Source organism: Megascapheus bottae, chromosome 18 (genome assembly GCF_031878675.1).
Source record: "Megascapheus bottae isolate mThoBot1 chromosome 18, mThoBot2.hap1, whole genome shotgun sequence".
Taxonomy (NCBI): Eukaryota; Metazoa; Chordata; class Mammalia; order Rodentia; family Geomyidae; genus Megascapheus; species Megascapheus bottae.
The window spans coordinates 10,199,319-10,213,070 of record NC_143526.1 but is presented as its reverse complement, the minus strand read 5'-3'; the positions used below and the strand labels follow the sequence as shown (position 1 = coordinate 10,213,070).

General features: G+C 41.0%; 2 protein-coding genes across 5 annotated transcripts in view; one reads left to right on the top strand and one right to left on the bottom strand.

Moving 5' to 3' along the window:
• The window catches only part of Mlh1 (mutL homolog 1), a 55,095-nt gene extending 49,224 nt beyond the window's left edge, over positions 1 to 5,871 (bottom strand). For 2 of the 4 annotated variants that reach the window (XM_090351880.1, XM_090351882.1), the window contains exons 1-2: positions 5,713 to 5,870; positions 2,667 to 2,757 (exon numbers count right to left, since the gene is read on the bottom strand). In XM_090351880.1, the coding sequence (XP_090208006.1) occupies positions 2,667 to 2,757; positions 5,713 to 5,828 (207 nt within the window). In that variant the 5' untranslated portion in view covers positions 5,829 to 5,870. Of the gene's footprint in view, positions 1 to 2,666; positions 2,758 to 5,712 lie in introns of all 4 variants that reach the window. The other 2 variants (XM_090351881.1, XM_090351883.1) reach the window with 2 other exon arrangements.
• A 269-nt stretch (positions 5,872 to 6,140) lies between these two features.
• Epm2aip1 (EPM2A interacting protein 1) lies at positions 6,141 to 13,493 on the top strand. Its single transcript, XM_090351885.1, has one exon. The coding sequence runs from the start codon at positions 6,294 to 6,296 to the stop codon at positions 8,118 to 8,120; it is 1,827 nt and encodes a 608-aa protein (XP_090208011.1). The 5' UTR covers positions 6,141 to 6,293; the 3' UTR covers positions 8,121 to 13,493.
• Positions 13,494 to 13,752: the final 259 nt, after the last annotated feature.

Here is a 13,752-nt window from a genome sequence, read left to right as displayed (position 1 = left end):
CACATCTACTGATTGACTATCGGTTGCTTTTACCTTTTGGCTATTATAAATAATACTGTTATTAATATAAAACACAAATGTCCACTAAGTCTCTGCTTTTACATTTTTTGCACACATGAACAGAAACGAAATTGTTGGAACATATAGTAATTCTAAATTTTGAAGCAGCACCATGCCATTTGCTCTTTTTTTTTTTTTTTTGTCGGTTGTGGGGCTTGAACTCTGGGCTTGGGAGCTGTCCTCGAGTTCTTCAGTTCAAGGATACTGCCTTATCCCTTGAGCCACAGCACCACTTCCACCATTTGCTGTTTTATATTGCTAGTAGCAATATAAAATAATTTCTTGATTCTCACCAATACCTGTTATTTTGTTTTATTGATACCAGCTATTCTAATGGGTGTGAAGCAATATCTTACTGTGGTTTATATTTGTATTTCCCATGTTTTTTCATAGTACTAAAATGTGGTTAAGGCTGAGATTTTTACTTACAAACCTCTTCACTGCACTCCAGACTCAAGAACATCTTTAAAAGGCATCTTAAATTTATATGCCCACAAATGAACTTCTCACTCTTCCCCTAAACCAGTTTCTTGCATATTTCCCATCTTGGTACATGGCAATTCTTTTTATAATTTACACAAGGGAAGTTTGAAATCAATAATTTCTCCTTCCAAATCCTACACTAGTAAATTCTGAGACTGCTTGCTGCCTTCAGACTTAACTTAGAATCTCAGTGCAACTATACTGCAATCCAACTAGTCACCTACCCTGACCTTTGGCCGTCTATTTTTCACACAGAAGACACAAAGATAGCTTAATAAAACTCACCAAATCATGTACTATTTTGCTTACAACCCTAGTTGGCCAAGGGCCAGTGGTGTGGGGGGGCTGAGCCTGGAGGGTTGTAGTTTGAGGCCAGCCTGGGCAGAAAAACCATTTTCTCAATTGAGTATAATGCCCTGTATCTGTCATCTCAGTGACAGGAAGTCTCAAACAGGCAAATCACTTTGTGGGCATAAAACTGGCCAGAAGAGAGAACCTATACCTGTGCCAGAAGCAAGAATTTATCTAGGGCCGGGAGTTTGGCCTAGTGGTTAAAGTGCTTGCCTAGCATGCATGAAGACCCGGGTTCGATTCCTCGGTACCACATACATAGAAAAAAGCCAGAAGTGGTGCTGAGGCTCAAGTGGTAGAGCTCTAACCTTGAGAAAGTCCAAGGACAGTGCTCAGGCCCTGAGCTCAAGCCCATGACTGGCAAAAAAAAAAAAAAGAATTTATCTAAAAAAAATAACCAGTCAAAAAAAAAAAAAAGCTAGAGATGTTGGGTGGGGAGTTTGAACTAGTGGTAGAGGGCTTGCCTAGCATGAATGAAGATCCGGTTCCATCCCTCACTACCACATACACAGAAAAGGCTGGAAGTGGTACTGTGGCTCAAGTGGTAGAGTTTGGCCTTGAGAAAGCCCAAGGACTGGCAAAAAAAAAAAAAAAGAAAAAGCTAGAGGTGTATAACTTAGCAGGAGAGTACCTCCCTAGCAAGCACAAGGCCCAAACTTCAATATCCCAGTACTAGGAGGAAGAAAAAGCCCTCTAACAGTATCCTCAAGTAGTATCTCACTATAATCACAGTTAAAGCTAAAGATTTTAGGGGCCGGGAGTTTGGCCTAGTGGTTAAAGTGCTTGCCTAGCATGCGCGAAGACCCAGGTTCGATTCCTTGGTACCACATACATACAAAAAAAAAAAAGCTGGAAGTGGTGCTGAGGCTCAAGTGGTAGAGCTCTAGCCTTGAGAAAGTCCAAGGACAGTGCTCAGGCCCTGAGCTCAAGCCCAGGACTGGCAAAAAAAAAAAAAAAAAAAAAAAAAAAAAGCTAAAGATTTTACTAATTCCAAAGATTATCTACAAGATCCAGTATGTTCTCTCTCAGATTTCATCTTCTGTTACTATTTTTTTTGTTTTGCCAGTTCTGGGGCTTGATCTCAGGGCTTGGGCCGGCCTGAGTACTGTCCTTGGGCTTTCTCAAGACTAGACTAGCTCTACCACTTGAATCACAGCACCACTTCCGGCTTTTTCTCTATGTATGTGGTACCAAGGAATCGAACTTAGGTCTTTGTACAAGCGAAGCAAGCACTCTACCACTAGGCCCCTTCTTACTCTTTTTGTTGTTGTTGTTCTTCCTGCTGGCCTCCTTGATGATCCTTAAACATTTCAGACATGATTCTACCATTTCATGGCTTTTGCCTTTATTGTTCTCTCATCTTTTAACAGAACTACTGTATTGTACTGTACTGTACTCCATTAGTACTCCTTTGAAGTCACATATCATAAAAGTCTTACAAGCATTGAAACCACATCCTTTTCTACTCCCCATGCTACTCGACATGCTTTTTACCTTGCGCCTGTTTATTGTTTTGATCCCATTACTGAAATGGAAGCACCAGAAGAGAAATAATTTTTATTTATTTTATTTACTGCTATGACCCATAAAGTGTCCAGCATAGAATATGTACTAAATACTGTTGGTGTTGAATTTTCAGTCAACAATTCCCTCCTGCAAAAGCCTACAGTTAATAGACTAAGGAAAGCTCTGCCTTTTCCTACAGAATGCATAAACATTGCACTTTCCCCCCGAAACCCACAAACATCCTGTTCCTCTGAGGGTTTACTTACCCTAATTCCAGTGCCATTGTCTTGGATCTGAATCAACTTCAGGCCCCCTTCTTTAACAACCACTTGAATGTTTGTGGATTTTGCATCTAAACTGGCAAAAGGGAAAATATTTTATCAGTCTGTTCCTACTTTGTTTCTACACAGTTAAGAAAAAAACAAGGAACAATAACAAACTCTAAATAAATAAATAAAGGAGTATAGGATTAATATGTGTTACTTTTTCTTACAGGCTCAATGTCTATATTGTATGACTTTTTAAATATTACAAATATCATTTCAAGGATACTTGGCATTATTTCTGTCCCACTAGGCCGAGCACTGATAAGCTCATGCCTATAACCGTAGCTACTCAAGAGGCTGAGAATGGAGGATGGCAGTTTTAAAGCAGCCCAGGAAGTAAAGTCTGTGAGACTTCTATTTCCAATTAAGTACCAAAAAAAAAAAAAAAAAAAAAGACAGAAATGGAGCTGTGGCTCAAGTGTTAGATTACTAGCCTGCAAAGCTCAGAGACAATGCTCAGGCCCTACATTCAAGTCTCAGGATTGCTTCCCCCACCCCACCCCACCCTCACCCCCCCCCCCAAAAAAAAGTAAAGACTAGGATTTAAGCCAGGAGCCTGTGGCTCTCATCTATAATCCAAGGTACTCAGGGGGCTGAGATCTGAGGATTTGGGTTTAAGGCCAGCCTGGTCAAACAAATTGGTAAGACATCTCTAACAAATAGCAAAAAACTAGAAGTGTCTGGGCACTGGTAGCTCACACCTGTAATCCAAGCTACTCAGGAGGTTTAGATCTGAGAATCATGGTTCAAAGCCAATCTAGAAAGGAAAGTCCATGAGTCTCTTATCTCCAATAAACTACTCAGAAAAAGCCATAACTGGCATTGTGGCTCAAGTGGTGGAGCAGTATTGGGCACAAAGCACAGAGATGCTCAGGGACAGAGCCCATGCCCTGAGTTCAAGGCCCAGGACAGGCAAAATTAAAAAAGAAAAAAAGCTAGAAGTGGCTCAAATGGTGGAACACCAGCCTTCAGCAAAAAAGCCAGGCAAGAACATGAGAACCTGAGTTCAAGTCCCTGACTGGCAAATACCACCCCCCCCCAAAAAAAATAGGAAGTAGGATTCCTTATCCTTTTAGCATACCTCTTTATTACTCTTTTCTCAACTTTACTGTTATTTCAGTTTTATTCAGTGTCTGGTTTCTAAGTGGCTCTAATAAATGTTATTCAAAAATAGTTCTATTACCTTTCCTTTAAATGATGGAGAGAAAAAACAGCAGTGGCAAAAGGTTCTTTAGGAAACCAATAAATCTTTTGTGCATTCCTGGAGAATACTATAAGCACAGGGCACATACTGGAGAAAACAAATTCAGCCTGGGCCTCCATGAAAAAGAAGTTATCAGCACTCCCTTACCAACAATTCTTTATTTAAAAAAAAAAAAAATAAGAGCTGTGAGTTTAGCCTAGTGGTAGAGTGCTTGCCTAGCATGCATGAAGACCCATATTCAATTCCTCAGTACCACATACCTAGAAAAATTAGAAGTGGTGCTGTGGCTCAAGTGGTAGAGCTCTAGCCTTAAGAAAGCCCAAGGACAGTGCTCAGGCTCTGAGTTCAAGCCCGGGATGGGCAAAAAATAAAAAAATAAGACAATAAGTTTCAATTAAGGTCGTTTTTCAGGAGCCCCTGTGTTGAAGAAGTATTAGCTAATCTGTCATACATATTTTTATTAGCTTACATTGGTTACATTGTTGTATGTTTACAACATATTTCAATCAGTGTCATCCCCTGTGGTATCCTCCCTTTCATTTTCATTGTTCCATCCTTTTTTTCATCAGGTTTCTTAGTCAAACAGCTCCTTGGTATCCTCCTCCACTGTATCTATTTCTCTCTCCATCCCCTTCCATCCCGTTATTGATCAACATGGTTCATTGTGGTTCTTGTTGTTTTCATATATACTTGTATTTCAAAATTATTGACCCTTTTTTCATTTTTCCCTTTTCCTCCTAAAGATTCTGGTTTTGTTTATTCATATGCGGGGGTTAAAAAGCTATTGTCAGTTAATCCTAACCTTGTATATAAACATAAGCCAGCCTACGACCTCTATTGCTACTTCAAATCAGAAGGGGGAAATGTCCCCAACTTCCCTGCTTCTTTTTGCCTACGTTTTACTTCATTTTCTTTCCATCTGTGGACCTTTCTGACGCACTGTTCTTTCAATCCTATTACTCTGAATGGTCTGTTTTCACAATGAAACTCTAAACCTTTTTGGAGGATATTTTTTTTCCCCTAACAATGTCCCGACTTTCTTAACATAGACAGATTTTTAACACTTTTTTTTCCCCCCTGAGGTTTGCATTCCTCGCCCATTTTTTTTTTCCTTTTCACGTTTCCACCTGCTTCCCGTGTCCACGTGACAGTCCTAAGCTTCAGAATCACCGCAAGCCCCATGACGTCGGGGGCGGCCATCAGAATAAAGGGGGCCAAAAATCAAAGGGCCTGCAAACACTACAGAGTCGCTAATTTGGCCATAATGGGCATCAGAAATTACATTCCCCAATCCCCTACACCTGTCCTAAAACTCAATGATTTATCTGAACAAAAGGAATTGTGCCTTTATGCACCGATTATTTCTGGAATAAGCGAGAAGCTGATTTACAGGATATTCACTAAAAAAAAAAAAAGATTGTGTTTTTCTTCTTCTTCTCCATCACCGTTTCTGGGTCTTTAACCTCACATCTCCTGCACACAGTCCTGAGAAGTTTCCCTTCGTGCACGGCACCGCTAAAGCAATACCACGTCCACCCTTGAACCCGGAATCATCTGGAAGGCCTGGCGGAATCGCGCGGAATAACGAGCGGGAAAAGGCACGGCTGGAGGGCGCCCCGAGTCCCCCCCCCCCCACACCCCGCCCTCCGCGGCCTCCGCCCCAGCGGGCATGCGCCGGGCCCGCCTCTACCCCGGACCTGGGGGCGTGTCGGCGCCATTCCCAGCTGCGGCCCGTTAAGTCGTAGCCTTGAAGCGATCCTCAGCTCGACTCCCTCTCCGTACCAGTTTTCAATCATCTCCTTTATGGCATTCGCCGGCCGCTGGATAACTTCCCCCGCCGCAATGCGGTTCACCACTGTCTCGTCCAGACGCCGGATGACTCCCGTAACTAGCGCCATTTTGGCGCGAGAGGCACTTGAGGTCACCGCTGCATTCTCAGCCAATCACTTCAGTTCTACGTGCTCACGTTCTTCCTCCAGTCCGGGCTTCCGCTAGCCGGAGCCCCGCTCCAGGGGAAGCTATTGATTGGGTAGCTGGGATGTCACTCAAGTGTCCGGGTCTTGGAGATGACAGAGTTCCTGGAGTTCTTTGTCCCGCCTTAAAGCGGCTGCAGTCCAATGAGCTAGAAGACTAAGCGCTTGCGCAGTAGAGTCCACCGATCGCTCTTTCTATTGGCTTACGCCTACGAGCTTCAGGGAATACGAAATCTCCAGCCAATCGGAAGGGAGTTGCTGTGGCAGGGGCTGGTGTTCGGAGCTCGGGTGATCTGGCGCAGAGCAGAGGTGGTGCTTGGCGCTGGACCGGCTCCTCCCTTCGTCTTGCGGCCTGCTCGAGGTCGGTCTGCTGTTGTGGCCTCCCGCAGGATGTGGATGACGCCCAAAAGGGTCAGAATGGAAGTCGACGAAGCTCTGGTTTTCCGGCCCGAATGGACCCAGCGTTACTTGGTGGTGGAACCTCCGGAGGGAGACGGAGCCCTGTGCCTGGTATGTCACCGCCTCGTCGCTTCCACCCGAGAACGCGACGTCAGGCGCCACTACGAGGCCGAGCACGAATTCTACGAGCGGTTTGTGGGGGAGGAGGAGCGTGCGGCTCTGGTGGAGCGTCTGCGTCAGGGTGACTTGTCGGTGGCGGCCGCCTTCACCGCCGAGGAGAGAGCTATCCGCGCAGGCCTCGGGCTCTGCCGCCTGTTGGCCTTGAGAGGTCGCGGCTGGACGGAGGGAGACTTTGTGTACCAATGCATGGAGGTGTTGCTGAGAGAGGTGCTGCCGGATCACATAGGAGTTCTGGAAGGCATTGATTTGTCTCCGGAGATTACCAGGCAGAGGATTCTGAGCATTGACAGCAACCTACGCAGTCAGCTTTACAGCCGAGCCAGAAACTTTAAAGCCTATTCGCTTGCGTTGGACGATCAGGCGTTTGTGGCCTATGAGAATTACCTCCTGGTCTTTATTCGTGGGGTGGACAACGACTTGGAGGTGCAAGAAGATCTTCTGACCATGATCAACCTGACTCATCACTTCAGTGTCGGGGCGCTCATGGCGGCAATTCTAGAGGCCCTGCAGACAGCCGGGCTCAGCTTGCAGCGAATGGTGGGACTGACCACCACCCACACCTTGAGAATGATTGGTGAGAACTCAGGACTGGTCTCCTACATGAGAGAAAAGGCTGTGAGCCCCAACTGTTGGAATGTTATCCACTATTCGGGATTTCTTCACTTGGAACTGTTGAGTTCTTACGACGTAGATGTTAATCAGATCATAAATACCATCTCCGAATGGATAGTGACGATCAAGACCAGAGGAGTGAGGCGACCTGAGTTTCAGCCTTTACTAACGGAGTCTGAATCTGAGCATGGCGAAAGGGTGAATGGACGATGTCTGAACAACTGGCTTAGAAGAGGGAAAACTTTAAAGCTGGTATTTGCACTGAGAAGAGAAATAGAAGCATTCTTGGTTTCAGTCGGGGCCACAACAGTCCATTTCTCAGACAAGCAGTGGCTTTGTGACTTTGGCTTCTTAGTGGACATTATGGACTACCTTCGAGAACTGAGTGAAGAATTGCAACTTACTAAAGTCTTTGCTGCTGCTGCCTTTGACCGCATCTGTGCTTTTGAGGGTAAGCTGAATTTATTGCACAGGCATATGGAGGAAGATAATCTCACAGACTTTCCCGCCTTCAGCAAAGTCGTTGATGAGCTTAGACACCAGTTCAAGGAAGATCACAGAATATTTGATCCTGACAGGTATCAAATGGTGATTTGCCGCCTACAAAAAGACTTTGAGAGACATTTTAAGGACCTCAGATTCATTAAAAAGGACTTAGAACTGTTTTCAAATCCATTTAACTTCAAGCCTGAATATGCACCTATTTCAGTAAGAGTGGAGCTTACAAAGCTTCAGGCGAACACTGATCTTTGGAATGAATACAGAGTCAAAGACTTGGGGCAATTCTATGCTGGGCTGTCTGCTGAATCTTACCCAATTATCAAAGGCGTTGCCTATAAGGTGGCATCCTTGTTTGATAGTAGCCAGATCTGTGAAAAGGCTTTCTCATATTTGACAAGAAACCAACACACCCTGAGCCAGCCATTGACAGATGAGCATCTCCAAGCCCTGTTTCGTGTAGCCACAACTGAAATGGATCCCGGCTGGGATGATCTTGTGAGAGAAAGAAGTGAAGCAAGTCCATAGTAAAACAATTTAGTTTTAAATGCTAAATTTTGATTTTTTTTTTCAAGTTACTAATTTGGACTTTTGGAAAGCACTGAGTTTACTACAAGATGTCCAAACAGATCACAATTCAAGTCCTTCTGAAAGTTGCCTTTTTCCAGCTTATTTGGCAGCATGGGACTGAGACATGAAAATTCCACCTTTTTTAAAAACTTAGTTTAATGGCAAAGTCATTGTTGTTTTTATGGTATAATTGACTTTCAGCAAGCTTAGTATTGATAATGTGAGTTAGAAGTGTAGTTTTAAGGTATTCAAAAGATACATGCCAAAAATTTTAGCTCTTAACGAAGTGTTAAAAATTCTATTATGGATAGTCTGAAAGGATCAGCTCCATAAGTGTGTGTTTGAACCAATTTGCAGATATTCATGTAGCAAGTTCATGTGTTTTCTGAAAAGGAACAACTTAGATATAGTGGAGGTATTTTAACGAAATATTTGAGACTATTTTTTTAAAACCTATATCTGAGTCTGAGGTAAATATTGACCAATTCCCTCCCTCTTAACTCCCCCCATCCCAGTGATATTACTATTACTAATGGAGGAGGTAATCGAAATTTAGCCAGGGGAGCAAGAATTATTTTTAAATTGCTGATTTAGGAGGCTTCCTGCAATTTGGAGATAAGGATAACCAATTATTGGGTGTCTCCCCTGGATTTTTCACAACTGGAGGCTGTTTTATCAGCCTGTTATCAAAGGACTCTGGTAAGTATAGAATCTTGATTGGCAGTTAGTAATTATTTTTTTAAAATTCTAGACAGATTATTGGCTTTATCAAAAGGTGAGGAAAAGATTGTCGTGTTCAGGAGTTGTGAGATATTTTCCTTATTTGTTTTATCTGCATGAATGTTAATGCTTTATAAAGAAATTGTGCTTAATGGAAACCATTTATTTTAAAATGATACAATGTCAGATTTTGTTAGCTGCTGGAAATGGATTTATTCTAAAATTTAGAGCTTTGCTACACATCCAGTAATTAAGACAGTGCAACAAGTAGGAATACTTAAACCCCCAAATGCAGCCTTATTCACAGATTTCAGTAATTATTTCTAGCAAGATATCTACCACAGTACTTTCCAGATTTATTCTGTGAAAAGGCAATCTTTTAGTAAAGCCCATTATCTAAAACTTAGGTAAAAATAGGACCCAATTTGTAACTCAAAGATCTTCATGCACAGTTTAAAACAGTTGTGCTACTAAATCCTGTCTTGAGTATTACAGCTCATTATTCAGTTTTCACAAATCCAGCAAATTCAAGGAACCAGGATACAACCAGGATTTTTTTTCTTTTAAAGGAACTGGCATTTTTAAGTAGGCTAAATAAATGCTGTCTGTAAGAACCTAAGCCAGAGTTGGGTCAGTGGTTCTCAACCAGAAGCAGTACCCTTCCAGAGGATTCTGGAAAATGTATAGGGTCACCTTTTTAGTTGTCATATTTACTAGAGGATTCTGCTGGCATTTAAGACCCCTTCCCACTGCAGTGCACAGGATATTATGGTACTATGAAGAATGATCCCCCAAAAAGTGCCAGTAGACTCCCTCCCATTGTACATTATCTTATTTCAAGGGCCAGGGCAAATTACCGGTAGAAGCTGATGGTGGATCTGGTAGGGAACTCTTAATTCTAGCATTTCCCATTTGGCTGGAGGAGTGCATTAAAGATATTTATAGGTTCCAGTAGCTCACAAAAGCATTAATAAGTGTAATTAAAACTGAATCATATTAAAAGGTTCTGTCCTATTAAACATAATTAATTTAGGGCAGAAAAAGAAGTGTTTTTGACAAGCTATCATGGTTAGTAAAGAGAAAACTTAAATGTCTGCACAATGAAAACCGCAGAAAAGTCTACCGGTAATTTTCCAATATCTTTGTGTATTGTCTTTTGCAGCAAACGCTTTATTACTTGAGAGAAAAATTGGAAGAATTGAAAGCTGCTTCTGCCTTCTAATCCTAGTTTCCCAAATAATGAAATTGTGTATATTTTGTGAAGTTGTCATATGTTTTGCTTAAGGTGATAATAAAATTAGTTCGCATTATATAGTCATTGAGTGGGATGAGGGAAGATATAAACCAAGGATTTAAAAAATTGACCCTCAGTAACAGAATTTGCTATGACTAGTCTTGTTATTAAAAAAAAAAAAGTGTATTTTACTGTTTTCTGTATTAAGTAATTCTGTAGCTGCATGGCAGTCTCTTTTTCTTTTTTATAAATATATAGTTGTTACTGGTCCTGTGGTATTGGTGAATATAGTTGAGTGCCACTTTTTAAAAATCTGTGTCCTTAACGGTTACTTTCCTGTATCTCCCATTCCCATCAGTTTTCTTGAAAGAATTGCTTTTTCACTCTTCCATAGTGCCATTTACTCAGTTCTACCGAGCTCATAAGACTTTGTCAATATTCTTATGCTTCTTGAAATACTTGATTACGTTAGCTTTGAGACTATTCTTGCTCTAGGTGGGCTTTCTCAGTCTTTTTTGGATCCTCTTCTTTTACGTATCTCTTAGAAGATTTAACTGTTGTCTTTTTTGTTTTTATCTGGTGCCTGATTAATCTCCCTTGCTTTACCCCTTACATTGCCTCCCAAGCTGACCTCTTCTTCTGTGGCTTCAGTTCCTGCCTGTCTGAAGATGTTCCCAAATTCATACCTCCTTTGAGATTTTTGCTAAATCCTATATCTAATTGCTAACATAAATCCACTTTGTTGTCTTTTACTCACTGTAACACATCAATATCTTGTCCTCCAAACTGCTCTTCCTCTCATTTTCCCTTTCTTCAGTAAAATGGCCTCACTGCCAGCCATTTAGTTGGCCTTTACCCAAGCTAAAACTGGAGTCACTCTGGTCATACTACTATACTGCTTTCACCATTATCTTAGAATGCGATACAGATGCCATTCATCTTTTAGGTCTCAGTTTACCGGCTACTTCATCAAGGAAGCTTCTAGGTCACATGCCCTGAGCATACACTCCCTAAGTCCCCTGTTCTTCCTCAGCCATACTCTTAGCACTTGTTACTGCTACAGTTAGGCGTAAGCTTTTTAAGATCAGAGGCCCATAGAAGCCTTGCTCACTACTTTATCTCTAGTGTTTAGCACAATGCTTGGCATTTCAGTAAATGTTTGGGCAGATAAATATTTGTGTAGTGTTTTATAATCTTTGAATCTCTTTCACAGACTCATTTGACTTTCGCAGTCATTCTGCCTGTTGGCTGGTAGTTGTTAGCTACATATTTGCAATTAAAAATGAAGCTTCTTTGTGACTCGGGACCTCATTGTTATATTTCCAGAATTTTGTGCAGTGCTTAGCATGTGGTTTAAATATGTGAACGTTGTTGAGAAAACAAACTGAGATTGCAATTTTCACTAGTAACTATAATGAGTAGTCAGCATTCAAACCAGGTGTACTCACATAAATCGACTGTAATATTAAGTTCATCCATGACATAAAGCCTTAATTTCTCTTTTTTTAAATTTTAGTTCCAAAGGCACCTACATATAGAGGTAAAACACTGGACAACTACTTAGATTAAACTAAGTTAGTACTTGGGTATTAGAGAAAGTACCTCATAAGAGCTAACATCCGTTTTTCCTTTTGTAGGCATCAACCCTAGGAGAAAATGCCTTGCTATTTACTTGCTACTTTCCTTTACAGATGATTTTTGGCTCTTCTGGAATTTAAAAGTAAGTAAATTTAACAAAATATTAGAAGAATAACTCAACCCTTTTGGTCAGTAGATACACAGTTCTCTTACTTTCCTACCTGCAGATGCCCCCATCACCTTTCACAGGAGACCACCACAAAATAGCATCTATTCAACATGCACTTTTAGATTTGCTTACTTCTTTGCTTTTTTGTTGTTGTTGTTGTTGTTGTTCCTGTGCCTCTCTGAACTTAATCTCTGGGTCAGTGGAACCTTTCAGTCTTAAGTAGAAGAACCAGACTCTGTTTCTTTCCTGAAGCCTTTTTCCCACTTGAAGGGGTTTAACTGGTGTCACAGACTTACCTCAGAGATCTTTACAAAGGTATGTTAGTCATCCATTGATTTTATTCTTGTTGCAAAGCTAGGTTTTATACAACCTTTAAGTTAAAGGATTTCTCATTTTTGTCTTGTAATTGAAAAGTTGCCTCCTCTTCTCCAGTAAGTACTTGACTTTGTAAATTCTCTGTTCTTTTTTATTTCTATTTGTAAACACCCATTCCTATCTGGGTTCATCTCTTCATATTATCAAATGCAGCCAACAACAACCATAAAATAATTTGTTTTTCTTTAGTAAAGGGTAGATTTCCTGCCTACATCATCTCAAGGAACAGTTTAACATCTCCTTAATAATACCCTGTGTAAGTTATTTCTTTATCCTCCAGTGGCATTTTCATAAATGCCTGTTACAAATCACTAAGACAGTAGAGTCTGTATTTTAGGTTTTTGATGAATGGAAAACTACTTTCTATGTCATGTTGTGAGGGGATAACAGCTACAAATTTTTAATGTGCAAGCACCTTGCAGCTTGACTACAGATTTTACTCTAGGAAGGGGTTGCCAAACTAGAGCCAGCCCACTCCATTCTGCTTCACCTTTCTCTAATAAAGTTCACTGGAGTACAGCATTGTCTATTTATGAACTGGTTTTGGCTGCTTTTGGCCTGTAAGGCAAAGTTGATTAGTTTTTACTCACCTAAAATTTACTTTGTGATCCTTTTGCAGAAAAAACAAAAAAAACCCCTGCATCAGTTTCTGCTCTTAAATTGTCATTCTGGCCCCAGCTGGCAAGCAGATACCATTAGTATGCTGCTTACTTTGAGAAATGAGAAATAACTTATAGGTCTTTAAAACACATAGCCACATCCAAAGTTCAAGGACAAAAACCAGAAATCCTTGGAAGACAAACTCTACTGATTATCATGATTTTATCACCCTATTTATATAATTTCCTTATATTTAATTTTTTCCATTGGCATGAAAGTTTAGACATTGCATGTATACCTCAGTGGATTTTTATATATACCCATAAATGCATTAACCAGACCAAGGTAGAAAATAATTCTGTTGCCCCAGTAGGTGCCCTTATGCCTCTCTCATACAAAAGATAACCACTCTTCTGACTTTTATCACCATAAATTTTACCTCTTTTCAAACTGTAAGTAGAATAATTACATGCACACTTTTGTGTCCTGTTCAACATATGTCTACAAGAGTAATCCATGTTGTAACAGCAGTTCATTTTTTGACTCTGTCATATTCCATTGTCTGACTGTACCACAGTTTATCCATTCTAATGTTGATGGAAATTTGGATTGTTTCCAGTTTGTGGTCATTATGAATAAAGTTACTATAAAAAGTTTTGTGTCTGTCTTTTAGTAAACATATGTACCTCCCTTCTGTTAAACTCTGTAAGGCCCGGAGTATGGCCTAGTTGTAAAGTGCTTGCCTTGCATGCATGAAGCCCTGGGCTTGATTCCTTGATACCACATACACATACAAAAAAAGCCAGAAGTGGTGCTGTGGCTCAAGTGGTACAGCCCAGGCTCTGAGTTCAAGCTCCATAACTGGCAAAAACCTCTGTAGTAGGTACTCTGCTTCTTCCATGTTTATTCATGTG